This window comes from Eleutherodactylus coqui, chromosome 13 (assembly GCF_035609145.1).
Source record: "Eleutherodactylus coqui strain aEleCoq1 chromosome 13, aEleCoq1.hap1, whole genome shotgun sequence".
NCBI classification, from domain to species: Eukaryota; Metazoa; Chordata; class Amphibia; order Anura; family Eleutherodactylidae; genus Eleutherodactylus; species Eleutherodactylus coqui.
Window position 1 is genome coordinate 54,162,999 of NC_089849.1, and position 25,660 is coordinate 54,188,658.

General features: G+C 47.3%; 1 protein-coding gene across 4 annotated transcripts in view; it reads left to right on the plus strand.

Annotated features, from left to right (window-relative positions):
- NCOA6 (nuclear receptor coactivator 6) overlaps positions 1-24,855 on the plus strand; it is a 49,107-nt gene extending 24,252 nt beyond the window's left edge. For 3 of the 4 annotated variants that reach the window (XM_066586968.1, XM_066586970.1, XM_066586969.1), the window contains 6 exons: positions 7,174-7,283; positions 9,600-12,317; positions 15,604-15,672; positions 18,197-18,224; positions 23,900-24,036; positions 24,376-24,855. In XM_066586968.1, coding sequence (XP_066443065.1) covers positions 7,174-7,283; positions 9,600-12,317; positions 15,604-15,672; positions 18,197-18,224; positions 23,900-24,036; positions 24,376-24,422 — 3,109 coding nt within the window. In that variant the 3' untranslated portion in view covers positions 24,423-24,855. The remainder of the gene's footprint in view (positions 1-7,173; positions 7,284-9,599; positions 12,318-15,603; positions 15,673-18,196; positions 18,225-23,899; positions 24,037-24,375) is intronic. The other variant, XM_066586971.1, reaches the window with a different exon arrangement.
- The last annotated feature ends 805 nt before the right edge of the window (positions 24,856-25,660 follow it).

A 25,660-nucleotide genomic window follows, 5' to 3' on the forward strand; every position in this document is an offset into this window, starting at 1 on the left:
CACCCCACCCCACCCTCCGGTAAGCGCGCGTCAAACACACACACAGCGCTCTGGTACGCGCGCGTCAAACACACACACACACACACACAGAGCGCGCTCTGGTACGCGCGCGTCACACACACCGCGCACTCACACAGCAAGCTCTGGAACGTGCGCGTCAGATACACACACCCCCTCCCCCTCCGGTACGCTCTGGTACGCGCGTGTCAAACACGCACACGCAGAGCTCTGGGACGCGCGCGTCAAACGCACACACGCAGAGCTCTGGGACGCGCGCGTCAAACACACGCGCAGAGCTCTGGGACGCGCGCGTCAAACACACACACGCAGAGCTCTGGGTCGCGCGCGTCAAACACACACACACACACACGCAGAGCTCTGGGTCGCGCGCGTCAAACACACACGCAGAGCTCTGGGTCGCGCGCGTCAAACACACACGCAGAGCTCTGGGTCGCGCGCGTCAAACACACACACGCAGAGCTCTGGGACGCGCGCGTCAAACACACGCAGAGCTCTGGGACGCGCGCGTCAAACACACACGCAGAGCTCTGGGACGCGCGCGTCAAACACACACACGCAGAGCTCTGGGACGCGCGCGTCAAACACACACACGCAGAGCTCTGGGACGCGCGCGTCAAACACACACACGCAGAGCTCTGGGACGCGCGCGTCAAACACACACACACGCAGAGCTCTGGGACGCGCGCGTCAAACACACACACGCAGAGCTCTGGGACGCGCGCGTCAAACACACACACACACACGCACGCAGAGCTCTGGGACGCGCGCGTCAAACACACACACACGCAGAGCTCTGGGACGCGCACGTCAAACACACACACGCAGAGCTCTGGGACGCGCGCGTCAAACACAAAAACACACACGCAGAGCTCTGGGACGCGCGCGTCAAACGCACACACACGCAGAGCTCTGGGACGCGCGCGTCAAACACACACGCAGAGCTCTGGGACGCGCGCGTCAAACACACACACGCAGAGCTCTGGGACGCGCGCGTCAAACACGCAGAGCTCTGGGACGCGCGCGTCAAACACACACACGCAGAGCTCTGGGACGCGCGCGTCAAACACACACACGCAGAGCTCTGGGACGCGCGCCAAACACACACACACGCAGAGCTCTGGGACGCGCGCGTCAAACACACACACGCAGAGCTCTGGGACGCGCGCGTCAAACACACACACACGCAGAACTCTGGGACGCGCGCGTCAAACACACACGCAGAGCTCTGGGACGCGCGCGTCAAACACACACGCAGAGCTCTGGGACGCGCGCGTCAAACACACACACGCAGAGCTCTGGGACGCGCGCGTCAAACACACACACACACGCAGAGCTCTGGGACGCGCGCGTCAAACACACACACACACACACACACACACGCAGAGCTCTGGGACGCGCGCGTCAAACACATACACGCAGAGCTCTGGGACGCGCGCGTCAAACACACACGCAGAGCTCTGGGACGCGCGCGTCAAACACACACACACACACACACACACACACACATGCAGAGCTCTGGGACGCGCGCGTCAAACACACACGCACACGCACGCACACGCAGAGCTCTGGGACGCGCGCGTCAAACACACACACAAAAACACACACGCAGAGCTCTGGGACGCGCGCGTCAAACGCACACACACGCAGAGCTCTGGGACGCGCGCGTCAAACGCACACACACGCAGAGCTCTGGGACGCGCGCGTCAAACGCACACACACGCAGAGCTCTAGGACGCGCGCGTCAAACACACACACACACACACACACACACACACACACACACACAGCTCTGGGACGCGCGTGTCTCGCGCACTTACACGGCCAGCTCTGGAACGCGCGCGTCTCGCGCACTTACACGGCCAGCTCTGGAACGCGCGCGTCTCGCGCACTTACACGGCCAGCTCTGGATCGCGCGCGCGACACACCCACACCCCTCCGGTAAGCGCGCGACACACACACAGCGCTCTGGTACGCGCGTCAAACACACACAGAGCGCACTCTGGTACGCGCGCGTCACACACAGAGCGTGCTCAGGTACGCGCGCGTCACACTCACACGGCCAGCTCTGGAACGCGCGCGCCTCGTGCACTGACACAGCCAGCTCTGGAACGTGTGCGTCAGACACACACACACACCCACCCCACCCCACCCCACCCCACCCTCCGGTAAGCGCGCGTCAAACACACACACAGCGCTCTGGTACGCGCGCGTCAAACACACACACACACACAGAGCGCGCTCTGGTACGCGCGCGTCACACACACCGCGCACTCACACAGCAAGCTCTGGAACGTGCGCGTCAGATACACACACCCCCTCCCCCTCCGGTACGCTCTGGTACGCGCGTGTCAAACACGCACACGCAGAGCTCTGGGACGCGCGCGTCAAACGCACACACGCAGAGCTCTGGGACGCGCGCGTCAAACACACGCGCAGAGCTCTGGGACGCGCGCGTCAAACACACGCGCAGAGCTCTGGGACGCGCGCGTCAAACACACACACGCAGAGCTCTGGGTCGCGCGCGTCAAACACACACACACGCAGAGCTCTGGGTCGCGCGCGTCAAACACACACGCAGAGCTCTGGGTCGCGCGCGTCAAACACACACACGCAGAGCTCTGGGTCGCGCGCGTCAAACACACACACGCAGAGCTCTGGGTCGCGCGCGTCAAACACACACACGCAGAGCTCTGGGACGCGCGCGTCAAACACACACACGCAGAGCTCTGGGACGCGCGCGTCAAACACACACACGCAGAGCTCTGGGACGCGCGCGTCAAACACACACACACACACACACACACACACACACACAGAGCGCGCTCTGGTACGCGCGCGTCACACACACCGCGCACTCACACAGCAAGCTCTGGAACGTGCGCGTCAGATACACACACCCCCTCCCCCTCCGGTACGCGCGTGTCAAACACACACACGCACGCACACGCACGCACGCAGAGCTCTGAGACGCGCGCGCGTCAAACACACACGCAGAGCTCTGGGACGCGCGCGTCAAACACACACGCAGAGCTCTGGGACGCGCGCGTCAAACACACACGCAGAGCTCTGGGACGCGCGCGTCAAACACACACACGCAGAGCTCTGGGACGCGCGCGTCAAACACACACACACACACACACACACACACACACACACACACAGAGAGCGCTCTGGTACGCGCGCGTCACACACACCGCGCACTCACACAGCAAGCTCTGGAACGTGCGCGTCAGATACACACACCCCCTCCCCCTCCGGTACGCTCTGGTACGCGCGTGTCAACACACACACACACACACACACACACACACACACACACACACGCACGCAGAGCTCTGGGACGCGCGCGTCAAACACACACACGCAGAGCTCTGGGACGCGCGCGTCAAACACACACACGCAGAGCTCTGGGACGCGCGCGTCAAACACACACACGCAGAGCTCTGGGACGCGCGCGTCAAACACACACACGCAGAGCTCTGGGACGCGCGCGTCAAACACACGCAGAGCTCTGGGACGCGCGCGTCAAACACACACACACGCAGAGCTCTGGGACGCGCGCGTCAAACACACGCAGAGCTCTGGGACGCGCGCGTCAAACACACACACGCAGAGCTCTGGGACGCGCGCGTCAAACACACACGCAGAGCTCTGGGACGCGCGCGTCAAACACACGCAGGGCTCTGGGACGCGCGCGTCAAACACACACACGCAGAGCTCTGGGACGCGCGCGTCAAACACACACACGCAGAGCTCTGGGACGCGCGCGTCAAACACACACACGCAGAGCTCTGGGACGCGCGCGTCAAACACACACGCAGAGCTCTGGGACGTGCGCGTCAGATACACACACCCCCTCCCCCTCCGGTACGCTCTGGTACGCGCGTGTCAAACACACACACACACACAGCGCTCTGGTACACGCGCGTCAAACACACACACGGAGAGTGCTCTGGTATGCGCGTGCGACACACACACACACACCCACCCACACCCCTCCAGTAAGCGCGCGACACACACAGAGCTCCGGTACGCGTGCGTCACACACACACAGCGCTCTGGTACGCGCGCGTCACACACACAGATCGCGCTCTGGTACGCGTGTGTCACACACAAATACACACACACAGAGCGCGCTCAGGTACGCGCGCGTCACACGCACACACCGCGCACTCACACGGCCAGCTCTGGAACGCGCGCGCGCGCCTCGCGCACTCACACAGCCAGCTCTGGAACATGCGCGTCAGATACACACACACACACACACACACACACACACACCCAGCCCCTCCGGTAAGCGCGCGCCAAACACACACACAACTCCGGTACGCGCGCGACCGACACACACACACACACAGCGCTCTGGTACGCGCGCGTCAAACATACACACACAGAGTGCGCTCTGGTACGTGCGCGTCACACACAGCGCGCACTCACACGGCCAGCTCTGGAACGCGCGCGCCTCGCGCACTCACACAGTCAGCTCTGGAACGTGCGCGTCAGATATACACACACCACACATACCCCCCCCCCACCGGTACGCGCGCGTCTCACACACCCACACCCACCCCACCGGTACGCGCATGTCAAACACACACACAGAGAGCGCTCTGGTACGCACGCGTCAAACACACACACACACACACAGAGAGTGCTCTGGTACGCGCGCGTCAAGCACGCACGGCCGGCTTTGGTACGCGCGTGTCAAGCACGCACGGCCGGCTCTGGTACGCGTGCGTCACAAACACACGCACACAGACAGAGCGCTCTGGTACGCGCGCGTCTCGCGCACGCGCGGCCGACTCTGGTACGCGCGCGTCTTGCGCACGCGCGGCCAGCTGTGGTACGCGCGCGTCTCGCGCACGCACACCGAGAGCTCTGAAACGCGCGCGTCTCGCACACGCACACCGAGAGCTTTGGTACACCTGCATGGCTTTGCCACATACATTATCCATCCCATAGAACAGGGATCAGCATGGACACAGCAGAGCCCAGCACACACTGATTACCCCTTGGTCGTGTGACCATGGACTCCTACACAGGTGACTGATCACATTGCAGTGACGTCATCACAGATCCTGTAAGCACACAGCTGCTGTCCAGCTCTACAGGTTTTTAATAAAATGAAGAACCTTTGATGATGTCACAGTCATGTGATCAGGGGTGGAGCTCAGAGCCCTGGTGACTGATCACATAATGGTAACCTCATCACAGGTCCTTCACTTTATTAAAATCCTGCAGAGCCGAATAGCAGCCGTGTGCTTACTGGACCTATGATGGTGTCACCGTCATGTGATTGGGGGCGGAGATTATAATTCACGGACAAGTGGTCGTTAGTACTTTGATTTGTACTTTCTGGTACGTGAGCGTCACACACACAGCGCTCTGGTACGCGCCCGTCACGGCTTTGCCACGCAGAGTTTTGCTACATACATTATCCATCTCATACAACAGGGATCACTATGAAAACAGCAAAGTGCTGCAGACACTGATCACCCCCTGATCATTTGACCATGGACTCCCACACAGGTGACTGATCGCATGGCAGTGACATCATCACAGTTCCTGTAAGCACACAGCTGCTGTCTGGCTCTACAGGTTTTTAATAAAGTGAAGAACCTTTTATGTCACAGTCATGTGATCAGGGGCGGAGCTCACAGCCCTGGTGACTGATCACATGATGGTGACCTCCTCACAGGTCCTTCACTTTATTAAAGACCTGCAGAACCGAATAGCAGCCGTGTGCTTACAGGACCTATGATGGTGTTACCGTCATGGAATCGGGGGCAGAGATTGGAGCTCACTCACACAGTCCCTCGCTGACAAGTGGTCGTTAATACTTTGATTTGTTACCTGTTAGTAGTACATAGGAGACGCATTAAACTATACACTGGCCACTTTATTGAAGATCCCCATCTAGTAATGTATCGAATGTCCCTTTGCCTTCAGAGCTGTGTCAATTCATGATGGCATAGGTTCCACTAGGTGTTGAGATTGTTCTGTAGGAATACACTCCCATGTGCAGAGGGCCAGTTCTTGCAGTTGTCACAAATTAGATGGAAGTACTGACATGCCCTGAACAGCTGACAGGAAGGGGTCAGCGATTCATGCTGCTTGCACCAAATTCTGACCTCCCATCAGCATTGGTGCAACAGAAATCTAGATTCATCAGAGCAGGTGATGTTTTTCTTCTGCACAGGGGTCCAGTTTTTGCACTTTTTTTTCTCACTGGATTTATGCCTTTTTGTTTTGCTTAGGCAGCAAAACCCCTTGAACTGGTCGTCTGCTGTTATATATAGCTTATCCATGCTAAAGAACAACAAGTTGTATATTTGGACGTGTTCGTTAACGCACCAGCGCTTTTTTCAGCTGCAATTTACTTGACTGTGCATGCCTGTTCAACAGAATGATTCTTGACATCCTCCTCTGACCCCTTTGATCACTGAGGATCCCCTTTTGCTGGAGGTTTTTCCTCAATCACATGATTCTCAGTATACTCTTGACACCGATGCATGACAAAACCTTCCAAGACTGACAATGAACTACCGCCCCTGGCTGGTGTAACATCAATGATCAGGTCTCGTTGGAAGTCTCTTAGATTGCTCGATTTTCCCGTTCTAATGTGGATTAACACTAACCCTGATCCACTGAAAACTTGCTCACGTCATTTTATGCTGCACTTTGGTGTCAGGAGTCTAATTTCCATACATTAAGCCCCAGTAATAAGAGTCGGTGTATCTGATAAAGTGGCCATTCAGTGTATGATTAGGTTGGGTCTTGAGGTTATTTAGGTTAACCATGCTGTCATGAAAATATCGGTTTTCTGATCATCTTTACATATTTGAGACTGAGCAGCATCGGACTATATTATGTGATTGACAACCGCTGCCTCTCTAATATACCTTCATTTTGATATGGCCTATAAGGCATATCACCAACATAGAGGGCATCAATCTACTTGGCATCTCCCTCTAGGAGCCCACGTGAGGAGCTTCTAACATGTAGTACTTGTATACAGATGGGATGTTTTCTTTCTAATTAATGTTTTCTCCTTGATATCGGATCACTTATTGCAGTATATATCATTATTACATGATGACCCCCATATATTTGTAACCAGAGAATTTTCTAATGTTTTGTCATTGTTATCAGCACCAACGAGACTCGTATGGAGGACTCTGATCAGACCGGGATAGTTGGTGAGCAACTGGGAGCCCTCGAGGCTGGACAAAAGCTTTCAGATTTCACAAATAGGCCACCAGGTGAGAAGATCTAGACATTTCTAGGTATTTTTTAGTTGTTTGATAAGAAATAGAAACTCTCTTCCTAAGTTTAGGACATGATGGAAACCTTTATATATGTTACAGGAGGAGAGAAGGGAGAGGGAGACATGCTGGAAACCTTTATATATGTTACAGGAGGAGAGAAGGGAGAGGGAGACATGATGGAAACCTTTATATATGTTACAGGAGGAGAGAAGGGAGAGGGAGACATGATGGAAACCTTTATATATGTTACAGGAGGAGAGAAGAGAGAGGGGAGGACATGATGGAAACCTTTATATATGTTACAGGAGGAGAGAAGGGAGAGGGAGACATGCTGGAAACCTTTATATATGTTACAGTAGGAGAGAAGGGAGAGGAGGGACAAGATGGAAACCTTTATATATGTTACAGGAGGAGAGAATGGAGAGGAGGGACATAATGGAAACCTTTATATATGTTACAGGAGGAGATAAGGGAGAGGGGGACATGATGGGGACCTTTATATATGTTACAGGAGGAGAGGAGGACATGATGGAAACCTTTATATATGTTACAGGAGGAGAGAAGGGAGAGGAGGACATGATGGAAACCTTTATATATGTTACAGAAGGAGAGAAGGGAGAGAGGGAGGACATGATGGAAACCTTTATATATGTTACAGAAGGAGAGAAGGGAGAGGGGGGACATGATGGAAACCTTTATATATGTTACAGGGGGAGAGAAGGGAGAGGGAGACATGATGGAAACCTTTATATATGTTACAGCAGAAGAGAGGGGGGACATGATGGAAACCTTTATATATGTTACAGGAGGAGAGAAGGGAAGGGAGAGGAGTGACATGATGGAAACCTTTATGTATGTTACAGGAGGAGAGAAGGGAAAGAAGGACATGATGGAAACCTTTATATATGTTACAGGAGGAGATAAGGGAAGGGAGAGGAGTGACATGATGGAAACCTTTATGTATGTTACAGGAGGAGAGAAGGGAAAGAAGGACATGATGGAAACCTTTATATATGTTACAAGAGGAGAGAAGGGAAGGGTGACCTAATGGAAACCTTTATATAAGTTACAGGAGGAGAGAAGGGAGAGGAAGGACCTGATGGAAACGTATATGTTATGGGAGAAAAAGAAAGGAGTTTTAGGGACATGGAAACCTTTTTATATATGTTACATGATGTATAATGGAGAGGGGAAATGATGGAAACCTTTATATTTGTAACAGGTACAAATAAGGTTCAGGAGGGAAGCGTATTTATTATGAAGGTAAACAGTAGAACAAGGGGGACAATCTGTGATTAATTGGGGGGAAGAACAGAAGGCACGTCAGAAAATATGTTTTATTGAACACTAAATAGATGCTTAGACATGCTACTTATGGTATAGTAAATTGCTATGCATTTCGGAAACTGCTTTCCTTTGTCATGGCGTGTTCTCCATTAAACCTATACCCTTTAAAAAATTTTTACAGAGGTCACATGTTAAAATCCAACCAATCACAGTTTAACACATTGACAAAGGGAAGACATTTACGAAACGCGTAGCAACTTGCCTTACCATGGATACCATGCTCTGATTTTTATCTTCAAGTCAATAAAGTAGGCGTTTTTAATGAAGTCCGGGCCTGTGCTGGAGTCTTTCTGTTTTTTATGTAGTAGATGCTTGCAACAAACTTCCAGCGGACGTGGTTGGAAAATCAACAATAAATGAATTCAAGCTGCCTGGGATAAACTTCTATCTATTCTAAGAGAGACATAATAGAACAGCAGACTAGATGGACCATGAGCTGTTTTCCTGCTATAAGTTTTCCATGTTTCTAGTAGCGTGTCTTTAAACCGCACGAGGCGTCCCATGGATCTTAGATGGCCTGGAACAAGTGTAATGTATTATTTAGTAAGGCTGTGAGATGCTTGAATGACTGAGTCCTTTTGAGTGTAGCATAAAGTTCATGGCCAGAAGGAGGGGTCGTCTGCCTCCAGTATATTGAAATATGTGATTTAGCTGCTGTGCACATGTATAGGGAAATTTAAAAAGTAGAGGGTCTAAAGGGATACTTAAATGACTTCTGCCATTGACTAGATATCTGACTTCAAGAGAGGACATTAAGAGAAGGACATTTGGCTCGCTCTGTTTAAAAGGTCATTTAAAGTATCATTGTAAAAGTTTTATGAACTGAACCTAATCCTGCCATTCAACCGGATACCAAAAAAGTCCTATAATTTGTGATCCTCACTATCCGGTGAATGTAACTCAGCAATTCTGTTTCTGTAAAGTTTTACATCTAGCATTATATTCTTTATCATCTTGTTCCAGGTTATCCAGCACAGGGGATTGAGCAAAGACAACTTCAGCAAATTCCTCCTCAGTTAATGCAGCTGGGACAGCAACAGGGTCAAAGTGGACAGACTCCTCCACAACAAATGATGATGATGTTGATGATGCAGCAACAACAGCAGCAGCAACAACAAGACCAAAAACCAGTAAAGCTTCCCTTACAGCAAAATGTCTTCAACCCCCGAGCAGCTATGAACTCTGATGCACAGAGGATGCCCATGCAGCAAGGTGGCAACTTGCCAGTTATGGTAAATTTGCAGGGTTCTGGTTCTATACCACCTTCTCCAGACAAGCAGAGGATGTCCATGGTGTCTGGTGCATCATTGGGAAGCAATGGTAGAAAGATGGGCTTCCCAGAAAGTGCACAGAATCAATCTGGATCACCTCTGGGTGAAGGATCTTCAGCAGCTACTCTTCCTGACATTCCTGAACTCCCCACAACATCAGGACCGCAAGGCAGTATGGCATCTCACTTGCTTATCTCTCAAAACCCAATGATGATGCCTGGCAATAAGCCAGGGGCTGCTTCCGCTCTCTCCTTGGGGCAAGGTACAAGCCCGCAACAACAGCACTCCAACACTATGGCTGGAACTCATGGGCACCATTACCAAAGTGTTCAGACTTCATCACAATCATCAAGGCCTAAGACACCCAATAGAGCAAGCCCCAGGCCTTATTACCCTCAGACTCCCAATAATCGCCCTCCTAGCACAGAGCCGTCAGAGATTAGCCTCTCGCCAGAAAGACTGAACGCCTCTATAGCTGGTCTCTTTCCTCCTCAGATCAATATTCCATTACCTCCTAGACCTACGCTAAGTCGAGGTTTTGATCAGCAAGGTTTGAACCCAACTACCCTAAAAGCCATAGGACAAGCTCCACCTGGCCTAACTGTGAATACCCAGTCTTTTGGGCCACATGCAAATAAGATGGACAATGGTTCAGGTAAACCACCAAATGCCGGTGCCAACAAGCGGGCAAGCCCAAGCAACAGTAGACGTTCAAGCCCTGCATCAAGTCGCAAAACAACACCAAGCCCAGGTAGGCAGAATTCCAAGACTGCAAAAATGATGCTTGGCGGACCACAGGCCCCTGGTGTTCTACACAGTGTTGAGATGCAGAGGAACATAGTGACCAGCCAAGTGTCAATGCAAAACCCTATAGTTGCACCTCAGATTGGACAATATCCATCTATTTCTTTACCAAGCGCTGCTGTCATCACAGAGGAGATTAAAGAAAATCCAAATGTGATTCAAGAGAGCGACTTACAGACAGTTCAGATGGTTCCTAAAGAACAGGCTTCAATAGATTTTAAAGCAGGTGTTCACCAAGATATTAAGACGATGTCCCCAGAAGAGCTTCCTAAGAAAGATGCATTGTACATAGATGCCCCAAAGCCTTCAAGCGGTGAAGACTTAACTGCCATTTCCCCAGCCATGAGAGAAGCTCCAACATCATTGAGTCAGTTACTTGACCATTCAAATGCCCCCAATCTTAATAAACCCCCTAATCCAGCTTCTGAACCATCGCTCAGGCTGACGCCCACAGAAGAAACAAAGACAGAAATTTCTGCTTTACCAAATGATGCACTTAATAAAGAGTCCCATTCAACAACCAACCTGCAGCAGTACACCGAGCCAAATCCTGCTCAGTCACGGTTAGATACAGCGGAGGCCAGTGCTAATGTACAACTGAGCCTCCCTGGCACGGCCCTGAAGAGACCTGCTGGTCCCACCACCGTCTCTAGTACTTTGCCACCTCCAAGCCAGATTACTGTTTTTGTGACATCAAATCCTATCACTACTTCTGCAAGTGTACCGGCGCCTGTAGCTTCTCATCTGCAGCCCACTTTGGTACCAACTGTGGTTACAATGCCAAACGTGGGAAATAAAGTCATTGTATCTGAAGGTCAGGCCTCTGTTCAGTCTAGTAGTCGCCCACAGTTCATCACTCCTGTCTTCTTTAATTCTTCATCCATCATCCAAGTAATGAAAGGATCTCAGCAAAGTAGTATCCCTACTTCCAACCCTAACTTAATGCCTCAGTCTGTTGCAGTTGTGGGACCTTTGCATATTTCCCAAAATATTCAGTTCCCTGGACCACCACCTTCTTCTTCTGCTCCCACCAGTAGTAGTTCTAGCCTTCCTACCACCCGACCAGGCATCATAAACTCAGTACAAAGTACACCCCAATTTACTCCTTCCCAGTCTTCTTCACCTCTGCCACTACCACCTACTCCAATACAGAGCAGCTCCGAAGATAGTAGCTCCCAGCTGGGGAAAACTCCAGAACCGTGTTCTCCTACACCATTACCGTCTACAACACCACCAACATTGGACAACAACCCGGACAATTCTACAAGCAAGTTCTTAGCTACACCGTCTGTTGGAAATACCAAAGTTGATAATGAGAAGAACGACACCAGTGATGTTACCGGCCCAATTCCTGAAAGCTCTGATGCAAATAGTACTACACCTGGAGGAGCCACACCCCAAGGCGCCCCTAGTTCTTCAGAGAACGTTAATCCTTCAGCGCTTTCCATTGATCCTGTTGGTCCTACAGCTAACACTCCTGTCGACCTTCTCACTTATCCTTCTCCCGATCCCTTAATCTTAGCTGATAAAACCAGTGAAGCCACATTAGCGGAACGGATCAGCACCACCTTTGATGAAACCGTTCCTGAACAGATTTTAGAAACAGGTATGCCATATGTAATTGGACATTTCTCAGAAGCTGCCGTAATGTTGTTGCTGTACTGTTACATATGGTTCAGTTTTACTATTTACTCTAATGCTAAAACACTAGCTCTGCTATCTAACAGGGTATTCTGGTTGCATCAAATGAAGATAATTCATAGTACAATGCAAAATCATATAAAGGTCCTTTTACACAGGCTGAAGATTTGCCAGGAATGTTCATCTCCCCCATCATCGGTCTGTGAGAAATGGCCAACGATCAACTAACGAACAAGCAAATGCTTGTGTGACAGCTGTTCCTTTACAGGAACAGCAAAATGAATGAGATTTTAAAGATCTTGTTCAGACTGTGGAAAGAATCCGCTGTGTAAATGGACATGCGGTGCGTAACTTAAATCTGCACCATGTAAATTACAGCACTGGATTTTTGGTGCGTATTCAACCTCTTTAACCCGATAAGAACCAAGCACCTTAAATTTACGGCGCTTAGTCCTGGGCTTTAATCCCGACCGATGGTAAAAATACGACGTGGGATTAAAGTTCTTGCAATGTAGTCACAGTCGAGGACCCGGAGATGGTAGAAGCACCTCTGCCTTCACTCTTGCAGGCTACATAGCGCTCAACGAGCGCTATGTGGGGAATAGGTAAGCTGCTCGATGCCCCCTGGCAAGGCAGAGCTGCCGGGATTAAGCAGCCCCCTGACCTGCTCTACCACGGACCACTGTCACTACAGCTGTATGGTGTTCCCTGTAACCGGGGCTTCTCTAGATGCTGTAGTTAATGAAAAAGTGTGAAATTTAAAAAACTAAATATATACAATGTGAATGATCCTCAGTGGTCTTATATGATGTCATAGGAGACATAGATGTAAAAAAAAATTGTTACGAAAATAAGTTTAAAAAGTTACATGTGTGTGGAAAATGACCCACCGCCGACATCAACCTGAACCATCGCCATATATGCACTGTAATCCAAGACTATACAAATTCTATATCAAAACATCCGAAACAAAGTGGGGAACCCATTCTTGTACTTTATTTTGGGTTAAATATGCTAATTTTAAAAACAACTATAAATGTATTTAATTTTTCAAAGGAATTTTGCCCCTAATAAAACTAAAAAAATGTAAAAAATAATTCAGAGAAAAAGGCTAGTAAAAAAATCGCCCTGTATGTCACAGAAAGAAAATGCTGCAAAATTAACTTTGGTAGCTGAAGAAAATCAAATAAAGCTGTAAAACCAACACATGGGTGAAATACTTAAAAAGTGTTTGGTCCTTTTGGACTGAAACAACCAGCTCTTAAAGACGTTATATAAAAGGGTGAATTCCACCTGTGTCAAGATAGCCTAAGGGTGTGTTCACACCTGCATTCTTCCCTCACAGGGTGCGTTCTTCCCTCACAGGGTGCGTTCTTCCCTCACAGGGTGCGTTCTTCCCTCACAGGGTGCGTTCTTCCCTCACAGGGTGCGTTCTTCCCTCACAGAGTGCCTTCTTCCCTCACAGGGTGCCTTCTTCCCTCACAGGGTGCCTTCTTCCCTCACAGGGTGCCTTCTTCCCTCACAGGGTGCCTTCTTCCCTCACAGGGTGCCTTCTTCCCTCACAGGGTGCCTTCTTCCCTCACAACGATGCTGCAATAAAAAGCGCAGCATGTTCTATCTTTTGGCGTTCCCTTTAAAATGCCTCACCCATTGTTTCCAATGGGACCTTGAAATACATCCCATGGCGCTTCGCATACCGTGCAATGTCATGTTTCTCATTGAAATCAATGGGAAACGCTTGCGATCCTCTTGACGGATGTGAGACTCGTGCCTGAGGATCGCAATTTCACAACAACAAAAGTGTGACAAATGCATGTTGCCAAGTGCAATATCAAGCTGAGTTTTCCGGCCCAATATCTCTCTCACCTGTGTGAATGCAGCCTCAAGAGGATAGAAATATGGCAATCCTGAGGAAGACTTGTCCTCTGGAAATAAAGTAAGATGAGAGCAAGCAGAGATCTTGAAAGCTGTGAGAGATGGCTACAGCTAGTATATTGAAAAATTGTAACCCTAAGGGCTTCTATCCGCTAGCGTTTTTTAACGCTGCGATATCGCTGCCTTTTTTTTTACTGCAAATGTCAATGAGACTAACTTTATATTATATGATAAGTAAGATTTTGCTGAAACCATAAAACTGCTTTAAATGTTTAAGAATTAACTTTTTAGGTGTTTGTTTTTGAATACATTTACAGGGGTTTTCCTAAAATAATCATTTATCGCCTATTCAGAGGATAGCTGTTAAATCCCAGTCACTAATATTGGGGTCCATAGTTCCCCATCCATCCTCTCCAGCCAGCTGCTACATACAAAGACCTCACTGCGATCAGGCAGTGGAATCAAGACCCTGACCCGTGATTACTGGGGGCCTCTGGATCAGACATTTATCATCTAAAGCCGTTGTCTTGCAAATAGACATCATAGAGGCGGGTTCCTCAATTAGTGGGTAGCAGAACAGAGACTCTAGCGGACCTGGGATGTCCATGTGTTACATGGACTGCCATTTCTATTGCATGAAAAGTGTTTAGCACCCCAAGGGTGAAGGAAACCAGATCCGTGACCATCGGCTGATCACCACGCTGGTTTACTTTTGAAAAGGGGTTCTCTTCTTGAGACAATTAATTCAAGCCGTGGATGATAAATGTTTATTATGGAAAACCCCGTTAAATCAGTAATGGAGATTATTGAAGTTATCACTGAACCCATAAAAATTAGTGACGTTTGCAAGATTGATATGATGAGGTCTTGTATGTAGGAAGGGGTATATAAGGCAGTAGATGTTTTTTGTATGATGCTGGATATTTTTAGTGTGTCAGTGGGTATTATGCCCCTGCCTGTTGTTAGACCATGTAGTCTCCACCCTGAGATCAGTGTTATGAGTGGTGATCTGAGATTTCCCAACATGAAGGTACGTGGCTACGTTCTCTATAATTCTGACCATTGGAAGCTCTGTCCAAATCCACGGCCATGTGTTCTGCTGATTGTTCTCATTGTATACGACCTTCTTTGCTTTTACAGTATGACATAGAATCCTTCATCTTGATAACCATAAAACCATCACACGACTGCACCCTCTGCTCCTCCTCCCTGTCGCCTCTTTATCCGTTTCTCACCATGCTACTTTTGGTTGACTTTTGATGAATGGACAGGAGCCTCGTATTCTTTTGTTTTTTGGAATATTGATGAAAGTCCATTTTTGTGGCTTCTTTGCTTTCAATACCTTTCTTCTCTTTGTTAACCTTCCCTTGACAAAGCTCCTTCTGAGAACACTGGGCAGGAGGAAGGAGCAGTCAGTGACAAGCAAACTGGTCCAGATACAGTAGGTAAGATGTTTGTCGTGTAATGGTTTTCCCTGCCCTGAAGGTGCTATATTCCTATATACACAATTCTACCAAAAGTAATTAGACATGTGAACAAGAATCTAAAGTAGTATTTATTTCTATATGTTAATACTTAGTGGGGCTTTCTTTGGCTCTAATAACACTGGATACTCTCAGTATCATACCTTCTACTAACATCTGATACCCTTCAGCTGGTGTTTCCCTCCAGTCATCCTGCAAACATCTGTTGAGGTCTCACAAGGTAGGATGCTGTTCATATTTCCTGACCCGATGTTCCAGTTCATCTCAAAAATGTTCAGTAAGGTTCAGGTCAGGACCCTTTAACAGCCAGTCCAATCATGGAACATCCTTATCCTCACACCAACATAAAACAGTGTTGGATTTGTGACGAGGCGCGTTGTCTTGTTAGAAGTATGGCTGACCATTCCCAGAGTATTACCACATTGTCGGCAGCACATTATTGTCTACAATGCCAAGGTACACCTCCATGGTCATGGTTCTTGGCACTACAACTAATGGACTGAAACCATGCCACGTAACACATCCCCAGAACCTAACAGAACCTACAACATACTTAACTGTTGGCACAACATACTTAGGCAATATATACTCGCCAGGTGTCCTCCACAGCCAGGTACATCCATCTGATTTAAAGATGGAGTAGAGTGATTTATCAATCCATAGAATGCTCTTCTATAGATCTACTGTCTAATGTAAATTCTGCTTGCACTAGCGCGATGGATCTTTGAAAGAACTCACCAGATGTTTGCAGGTTGAATAGAGGAAAATACCAGCTGAAGTGTATTACACATTAGTAGAAGGTATACCACGGAGAGTATCCAATGTCATTAGGGCCCAAGGAGGCCCCACTAAGTGTTAAGATATGGACACTCATTGTAAAAAAAAAAAATCTAGCCCTTAGAAGAAGTTGTCATTTTGCTGCAAACCTCGGCATGCAGGTACATCTCAGGCAGATATACAAATGATTAGAGTTGTGGTGTGATTAGATGGACGGTCTTTTCATCTGAGACCCTAAAAGTGGTTCCACCCTTGGCCTATAAAATGGCTCTCGGACGCTCCTTGTGTGTAGTGACCTCTCTTTCCGCGTATGTAGAGATTGTTGACCACTGGACGCTTCTATGATGCAATCAAAGAGATTTCACCCTGTTACCAGAGTCTGAGAGGGGCGCATTATTGGGATGCAAGAAGCTGGATGGTCGTAGCAACAAATTGCCCGCTACTGGGGGCCGTTCTGACCAGACTGTTAGGAGGTATTGGGAATTAGAGCCATACTCTGGTACTAGAGCCTCCATGCCCATCCGTATCACATCTTTTATCCAAGCTAGAGGTGGTACAACAGGATACTAGAGCCCTCATGCCCACCAGTATGACATCTTGTAGCCAAGCTAGAAGTGGTACAACAGGGTACTAGAGCCTCCATGCCCACCCGTACACATCTTGTATCCAAGCTAGAGGTGGTACAACAGGGTACTAGAGCCTCCATGCCGCTTGCATGACATTTTGTATCCAAGCTATAGGCAGTACAACAGGGTACTAGAACCTCCATGCCCACCCATAGCACATCTTGTATTCAAGCTGGAGGCAGTACAACATGGTACTAGAGCCTTGATGCCCACCCATATCACATCTTGTATCCAAGCTAGAGGCAGTACAACAGGGTACTAGAGCCTCCAGTATCACATCTTGTATCCAAGCTAGAGGCGATACAACAGTATCAAATCTTGTATCCAAGCTTACAGGCGGTACAACTGGGTACTAGAGTCTCCATACCCACCCATACCACATCTTGTATCCAAGCTTGATGCGGTACAAAAGGGTACTAGAGCCTCCCTTCAAGTGCTTTCCGCAATAAATTACGCTTTTGGTCTGATATTGTAATCATTTACTTAAAACAACGTTAAAATCACACAGAGGAGGTTTCATTAGATTCCGACAACTCCTTATAGGGGGTGGGGGGGTGACAATGAGTGTAAATAAATACTCTTTAATCCTTGCTCAGCTGTCTAGTTACTTTTGGTAGGATAGTATATACTAGGTCTTTGGTTTGTCTTATCATACATAAGACTAATAATGGACTTTTTCAGCCAGTCTTATTTTCTTCCTCTCTTGAGATGTGAAGTTTTCGTCAGCTGCTTATCCCTTCTATTAGCATAGGCAATGTAATTCCGGCATATTGTCGGGGGCAGTGTCCGCACCATATTCCTTCCCCCTGGCCGTTGTCCTCGCCATCCCTGTTTTGTCCCCAAAAATTCTCAGACAATAAAATAAGCAGGATGTGACCTTTCAAGAAGAGCCGTGAATTGCTGGCCATCATGGCTGGGTGTGGTGTCAGGTATGGCAAGTTCTCAGAAACCTGGAATCACAGCAAGTCTCAGAGCGAGATAGAAGTCCATAGTTTACATGAAGTCTGAATATATTTGGTTTTTGACAGCAGTATATATGAAGCCATAGATGGCAACGTAATGAACGTTTTCTTCCCTCCTAGATCCAGAGTCCCAGGACACCATGGAAAGGTGAGTGCAGCTTTAATTTATTACACTTGTTGATATTTTACATTTTGGTGACCTCCCTAACCATTTTTTTCCATGCCTGCGCCCCTCACCTGATTGCCTGGCACATTCTGGACGTCTCCTATATGTATTCCAGCCACTTCCATGCAGTGCAGCCCCCTGTCTGATGCTTATCAGCCACCATCTTTAGGCTGAGATTTTTTTACTTTCAGTTTCACATCAATCCCATAATGCATCAGCACAACAATAGAGTTCTGTTATAGGTGATGACAGGTCAGGCCCAGATGCCCGACAGGTTGTCCGAGCAATGACCTTTCCAGTGCTTTTACACATAAGTTTACAGTCAGGAGAGTGAGCTGTGATCTCCTCTATTATTACTGTGAGACAGGACAGAACTAATATCACATGACCATCTGAGGAAAAAGAGGCTGAAAGTTTCAGAAAGAAATAAGCCACCCCTACCTTGGTCAGTTCACACAGGCATATGCGTTTTTGCATGGGACTCAGCACAAAATACATGCGCTATGAACATTTTTTTTTTTTTCATGTATCAGCGTATTTTACTGTATTTTCTGCGCTCACAGGGCATGCTTTTTTGTGCACGGGACATTACCACACCCTGATTTAAAAGGCTTTTTAGCCTAATGACTTCCAGATGTGTTCTTTTTCTCAGAGAATTGCGTAGCGTATTGCATATTCTAGTACGCAATTGCACACAAAATAGAGCATGCTGGTTTTTTTTACATGCACAAAAGAGGCAATGAGAAGAATCCCATTGAAATCAATGGGTTCTATTCTCTGCGTATTATGCCCGTAAATGTTGCGCACACTTGTGTGAAGCTGCCCTAACACTAGCTCAGTTATATATATTGGGGAATAGGTTCATAATGAATGAATAAAAAATATCACCAAAGTGGCCCATTAAAAAGGTTCCATACTAGTAGTAGAGGAGGGTCTAGATGGTGACTGGTAATCTGATACATCAGTGCAATATTCGCAGCTAGCAGGAGAGAGGAAATTGCTTTTTGTTGTGCGAGAAGCATCATTGCTCAGCGTCTCGTATGTATGTCTCTATGGCTGGCATTTACCGATTATTATGGCAGCATAATTGGTGTTCACTAGAGATGAGCGAGCGTACTCGGAAAAGCACTACTCGCTCGAGTAATTTGCTTTATCCGAGTATCGCTGTGCTCGTCCCTGAAGATTCGGGTGCCGGCACGGAGCGGGGAGCTGCAGGGGAGGAACGGAGGTGAGATCTTTCTCTCCCTCTCTCCCGCCCGCTCTCCCCTGCTCCCCGCTGCGACTCACCTGTCAGCCGCAGCGGCACCCGAATCTTCAGGGACGAGCACAGCGATACTCGGATAAAGCAAATTACTCGAGCGAGTAGTGCTTTTCCGAGTACGCTCGCTCATCTCTAGTGTTCACCCATTGATCTTTTACCACATTCACACCGGCTTATTAATTGTTGTGATCACTCGGAAAGAAACAAATTGTGATAATAATTGGCCAGAGTAAAGGGGCCTTTATATCTCATCAGTGCCACCTTCATGCCAGCAATCTGTACAGGTGCAGAACTTGTTTGCCTCATAGATAATGACTAGAGATGAGCGAGCACGCTCGTTTAAGGCTAATGCTCGAGTATTGGTCTTGTCGAGTAACTGATGACCCGACCGAGCACCATGCCGGGGGGGGAGATCTCTCTCACCCCCCGCATGGTGATCGGTCGAGTCATCAGTTACTCGACAAGACCAATACTCGATCGAGCATCAGCCTTAAACGAGCGTGCTCGCTCATCTCTAATAATGACTGAAGAATGTGATGCTAAATGATTAAATGTATTGGCCAAGCTCCACATTTATGTAACTTTACATATTTTCTAATATTTTCTCTACCACTCTGCCTTTCTGATCTCCTCCACCCTTTCCCCGACACTGTCCTGCAGCCCTGTGTAATAGCTCAGTAGAAAGACCGTGAATGCAGATTCACAACAGGGAAGCAGGGTAACGCAGGAGCTGAGAAACAATGCTTCAGTTTACTCTGACTGATAGAATTTCAAAAGATTTCATTCCGCCAGACAGCAGTGCATTCAAAAACTATACAAGCATAGAAATCAAACAATCAGAGAATTTAAAAGAAAAATAATTCAAAAAATATCTTAATTTCCCAAATCACATTAATTAAAAAAAGGAGTACAGAGGTGTATGTAGCTTTTAGTTTGAGTGACTAAGACTGGATTCATACATGGAATATAAAAAGTGCACCACAAAATCTGCTGTGGTAATTCAAAAAACACAAGCGGAATTACTGTTCTACAGAAAAACATTGATGAAGAAGAACAAGTCAAAAGATGGACTACAAAAATGGTGGGAGGTGTCAGCTCTCAAGAACAGAACTTATAAGAGAAGACTTAAGGAACTTAATTTGAATAGCTCAAAGAAAAAAAAAGGGGGAGAAACAATAGAAACCTTTATATATGTTACAGGAGGAGAGAAGTGAGAGGGGGACATGATGGAAACCTTTATATATGTTACAGGAGGAGAGAAGGGAGAGGGAGACATGATGGAAACCTTTATATATGTTACAGTTGGAGAGAAGGGAGAGAGGGAGGACATGATGGAAACCTTTATATATGTTACAGGAGGAGAGAAGGGAGAGAGGGAGGACAAGATGGAAACCTTTATATATGTTACAGAAGGAAGAGAAAGGAAAGGGAGATATGATGGAAACCTTTTATATATGTTTTAGGAGGAGAGAAGGGAGAGGGGAGGACATGATGGAAACCTTTATATATGTTTTAGGATGAGAGAAGGGAGAGGGGAGGACATGATGGAAACCTTTATATATGTTACAGGAGGAGAGAAGGGAGAGAGGGAGGACATGATGGAAACCTTTATATATGTTACAGAAGGAAGAGAAAGGAGAGGGGGACATGATGGAAACCTTTATATATGTTACAGGATGAGAGAAGGGAGAGGGGGGCATGATGGAAACCTTTATATATGTTACAGGAGGAGAGAAGGGAGAGGAGGGACATGATGGAAACCTTTATATATGTTACAGGAGGAGAGAATGGAGAGAGGGAGGACATGATGGAAACCATTATATATGTTACAGGAGGAGAGAAGGGAGAGAGGGAGGACATGATGGAAACCTTTATATATATTACAGGAGGAATGAAGGGAGAGGGGGACATGATGGAAACCTTTATATATGTTACAGGAGGAGAGAAGGGAGAGGAGGACATGATGGAAACCTTTATATATGTTACAGGAGGAAAGAAGGGAGAGGAGGGCATGATGGAAACCTTTATATATGTTACAAGAGGAGAGAAGGGAGAGGAAGACATGATGGAAACCTTTATATATGTTACAGGAGAAGGGAGGGGGAGGCATGATGGAAACCTTTATATAGGTTACAGGAGGAGAGAAGGGAGAGAGGGACATGATGGAAACCTTTATATATGTTACAGGAGAAGGGAGGGGGAGAGGGGGACATGATGGAAACCTTTATATATATTACAGGAGGAGAGAAGGGAGAGGGGGAGGACAAGATGGAAACCTTTATATATGTTACAGGAGGAGAGAAGGGAGAGGAGGGACATGATGGAAACCTTTATATATGTTACAGGAGGAGAGAAGGGAGAGGGGGACATGATGGAAACCTTTATATATGTTATAGGAGGAGAGAAGGTAGAGGGAAACATGATGGAAACCTTTATATAGGTTACAGGAGGAGAGAAGGGAGAGGGGGACATGATGGAAACCTTTATATATGTTACAGGAGGAGAGAAGGGAGAGGGGGGACATGATGGAAACCTTTATATATGTTATAGGAGGAGAGAAGGAAGAGGGACACATGATGGAAACCTTTATATACGTTACAGGAGGAGAGAAGGGAGAGGGGGACATGATGGAAACCTTTATATATGTTATATGAGGAGAGAAGGGAGAGGGGGGACATAATGGAAACCTTTATATATGTTACAGGAGGAAAGAAGGGAAGGGGGGCATGATGGAAACCTTTATATAGGTTACAGGAGGAGAGAAGGGAGAGGAGGACATGATGGAAACCTTTATATATGTTACAGGAGGAGAGAAGGGAGATTAGGACATGATGGAAACCTTTATATATGTTATAGGAGGAGAGAAGGGAGGGATGGGACATGATGGAAACCTTTATATATGTTACAGGAGGAGAGAAGGGAGAGGGGGGGCATGATGGAAACCTTTATATAGGTTACAGGAGGAGAGAAGGACATGATGGAAACCTTTATATATGTTACAGAAGGAGAGTAGGAAGAGGGGAACATGATGGAACCCTTTATATATGTTACAGGAGGAGAGAAGGGAGAGGGAGACATGATGGAAACCTTCATATATGATAAAGGAGGAGAGAAGGGAGAGGGGGACATGATGGAAAGCTTTATATATGTTACAGGAGGAGAGAAGGGAGAGGGGGGACATGATGGAAACCTTTATATATGTTATAGGAGGAGAGAAGGGAGAGGGGGACATGATGGAAACCTTTATATATGTTACAGGAGGAGAGTAGGGAGAGGAGAGACATGATGGAAACCTTTACATATGTTACAGGAGGAGAGGGAGGACATGATGGAAACCTTTATATATGTTGCAGGAGGAGAGAAGGGAGAGGAGGACATGATGGAAACCTTTATATATGTTACAGGAGGAGAGAAGTGAGAGGAGGACATGATGGAAACCTTTATATATGTTACAGGAGGAGAGAAGGGAGATTAGGACATGATGGAAACCTTTATATATGTTATAGGAGGAGAGAAGGGAGACATGATGGAAACCTTTATATATGTTACAGGAGGAGAGAAGGGGCATGATGGAAACCTTTATATATGCTTCAGGAGGAGAGAAGTGAGAGGGGGACATGATGGAAACCTTTATATATGTTACAGGAGGAGAGAATGGAGAGGGGGACATGATGGAAACCTTTATATATGTTGCAGGAGGAGAGAAGTGAGAGGGGGAGGGGGACATGATGGAAACCTTTATATATGTTACTGGAGGAGAGAAGTGAGAGGAGGACATGATGGAAACCTTTATATATGTTACAGGAGGAGAGAAGTGAGAGGGGGACATGATGGAAACCTTTATATATCTTACTGGTATAAATAAGATTCCAGAACGAAGTGATTTTATTAGGAATCACCCCTCCATTCCTTCCCGCTCTCCCCCGCCGCTCCCCGTCCCCCGAATCTTTAGAGACGAGCGGGGAGATACTCGGCTAAGGCACTACTCGCTCGAGTAATGTGCCTTAGCGAGTATACTCGCTCATCTCTAGAAATAATGTGTTAGCAGGCTATATGGACCGCGTGGTCTTTCTCTGCTGTCTATGGTTCTACTGTTGTGGATTTTGTGATATATCTGCTGTGGATTTCTTTGTGGCATTTCCCTGTTATTCGCCCTTATTTCTCCTGGCACTATATAAATGGCTCCTGGATCGCACTCTGCCTTCTCAGCTTGCCCTTATGTCTAATATGATGCACAGGGTTTATTTTTTTATCATGTGTGATATTGCTGCTAACTCAAAAAGTTTTTTCACTTGTACTTTGACTTCTTGTTTGCATCAGCTATATTTCTTGGTTTCTATTCTGTCACATGTATCCACACTTATGACTCAGACTTTACTTTTACTGTTTCTTATAGTGAACCAGCTGAGCGCTCACGGCCTCCAAGCCGAAGGAATTCAAGAGCAGAGGAGTTTCCGGTGCCCCAAGATACTTTAGAGAGTGGACAGCGAAAACGTTCAGCACGTCCCAGCTCGTCATCCGCCTCAACGAAAGGTGAAGGAAACCATCCGAGTGATTTACAGTAGATATATCAGAATGCATATGACGTTGTGTATAATCAATGGCTTCTACGTTCCGGAGGCTTCAGTGAGTCTCATTGGGTCTAGTACTGTTAAGTCCATTAGGCTGAAGTCAGAAGTGGGCATCACTGTGGACCAGCACTTTAAAGAATATGGCCTGACAGTGCGGATGTATTATCACCGTGCAGTAATCCTTTAGCTTCACTAACGTGATGTTCTTGTGAATGAATATATGTTTATAACTAATATTGTGTTTCCTACCTTAGCAAGCACTTATTTCTTCGCTTTTATAAATCTGCTGTGTTTCTTGCAGAATCTGGAGCCAGCCCCCCTCAACCCAAACGGAGAAAGTCCAAGTAAATTTTGTTGTCCTGTTTCCCATTTTTTCCCCCATTTTTATACAAATCTGCTGACAGATATGTATATGTTCGTGCGCTGTGAGATATCTCTATTTTTTTATCGACTGGAGGTGAATATGCTTGTACAGTTCTCACTGGTTTTAATTATTTTTCCTGCTTCTGTGGATAAAGCTATTTTTCGTTTGTTATATGAGCCTGGTAAAGCTACCTACCCCAATTTGGGCATGTCATGTACATTTTTTTCTCTGTACCACTAGAGGGCGGTGGGTGTAATCATTATATAGCATTCTATTCTAATCAGAAAACTGTTTCCAACAATTAGTCTGAATTAAAAGCTGTAGCAGCTTGTAACCATAGAGGTATTAAAGAGGCATAAATGTACAGCTGCCTCTATGGCCATCACCTTCATCCCACAAGATGTAGCAATACTGTAATTCATAGTATCTGGTTTATGTCTTTTCAGTCCTATATATGATTATCTTTAATTGAAAGCTTGTGTTTAAAGGGGTTCTCCAAGACTACAGTATTGATGAGCTACTCTCAGGATACGTTATCAATATCAGATTAGCGGGGGTCTGACTCAGCGCCCTATGTCAGTCGGCTGGTTGAAGACGTGAGCACTCTTCTCAGGCACTGGCGTCACGTTTATTGTTCACTCGGCCTGTGTGCAGCTAAGTCCCATTCAAGTGAATAGGATTAAGCTGCAATACCAGGTACACCTGCTAAAATGTATAAGGCTGCGCCTGTTATACTGTGAAGAGGCTGCTGCCCTAATCCAAATGCATTGGCCTCTTTTTTTGGAGGCGTTAGTAATCAGACTCTCACTGATCTGTTATTTATGTTCTATCCTGAAGATGGGTCATCAAGATTTTGGTCCTGGAAAACCCCTTTAGGGTGCATTCACACGTAGTGTGGTGGAAAATTGCAGGAAAAATCTGCGCCATTGGTGCGTATTTTGCCGTGGAGTTCGTGGCATTGAAAGGCTGGAATTTGCTACGGATCGGCGGCAAAAACAATGTCAAAATCACTAAACGGTGTAGATTTTGATGGAGATCCGCACTAAAATCCGTAACGCAAAATATGCTGTGAATTTTGGCGCGGATACACAGCAAAATGTGCTATGTGAGAATGCATCCTTAGAGGAATTGTGTGCGTAAGATCCTAGGCTCCAGTAGAGCATGATGGCTAAAAGGGTTTTACTACATATAAAGTCCATGGCTGTGTCATAAATGTGTGACG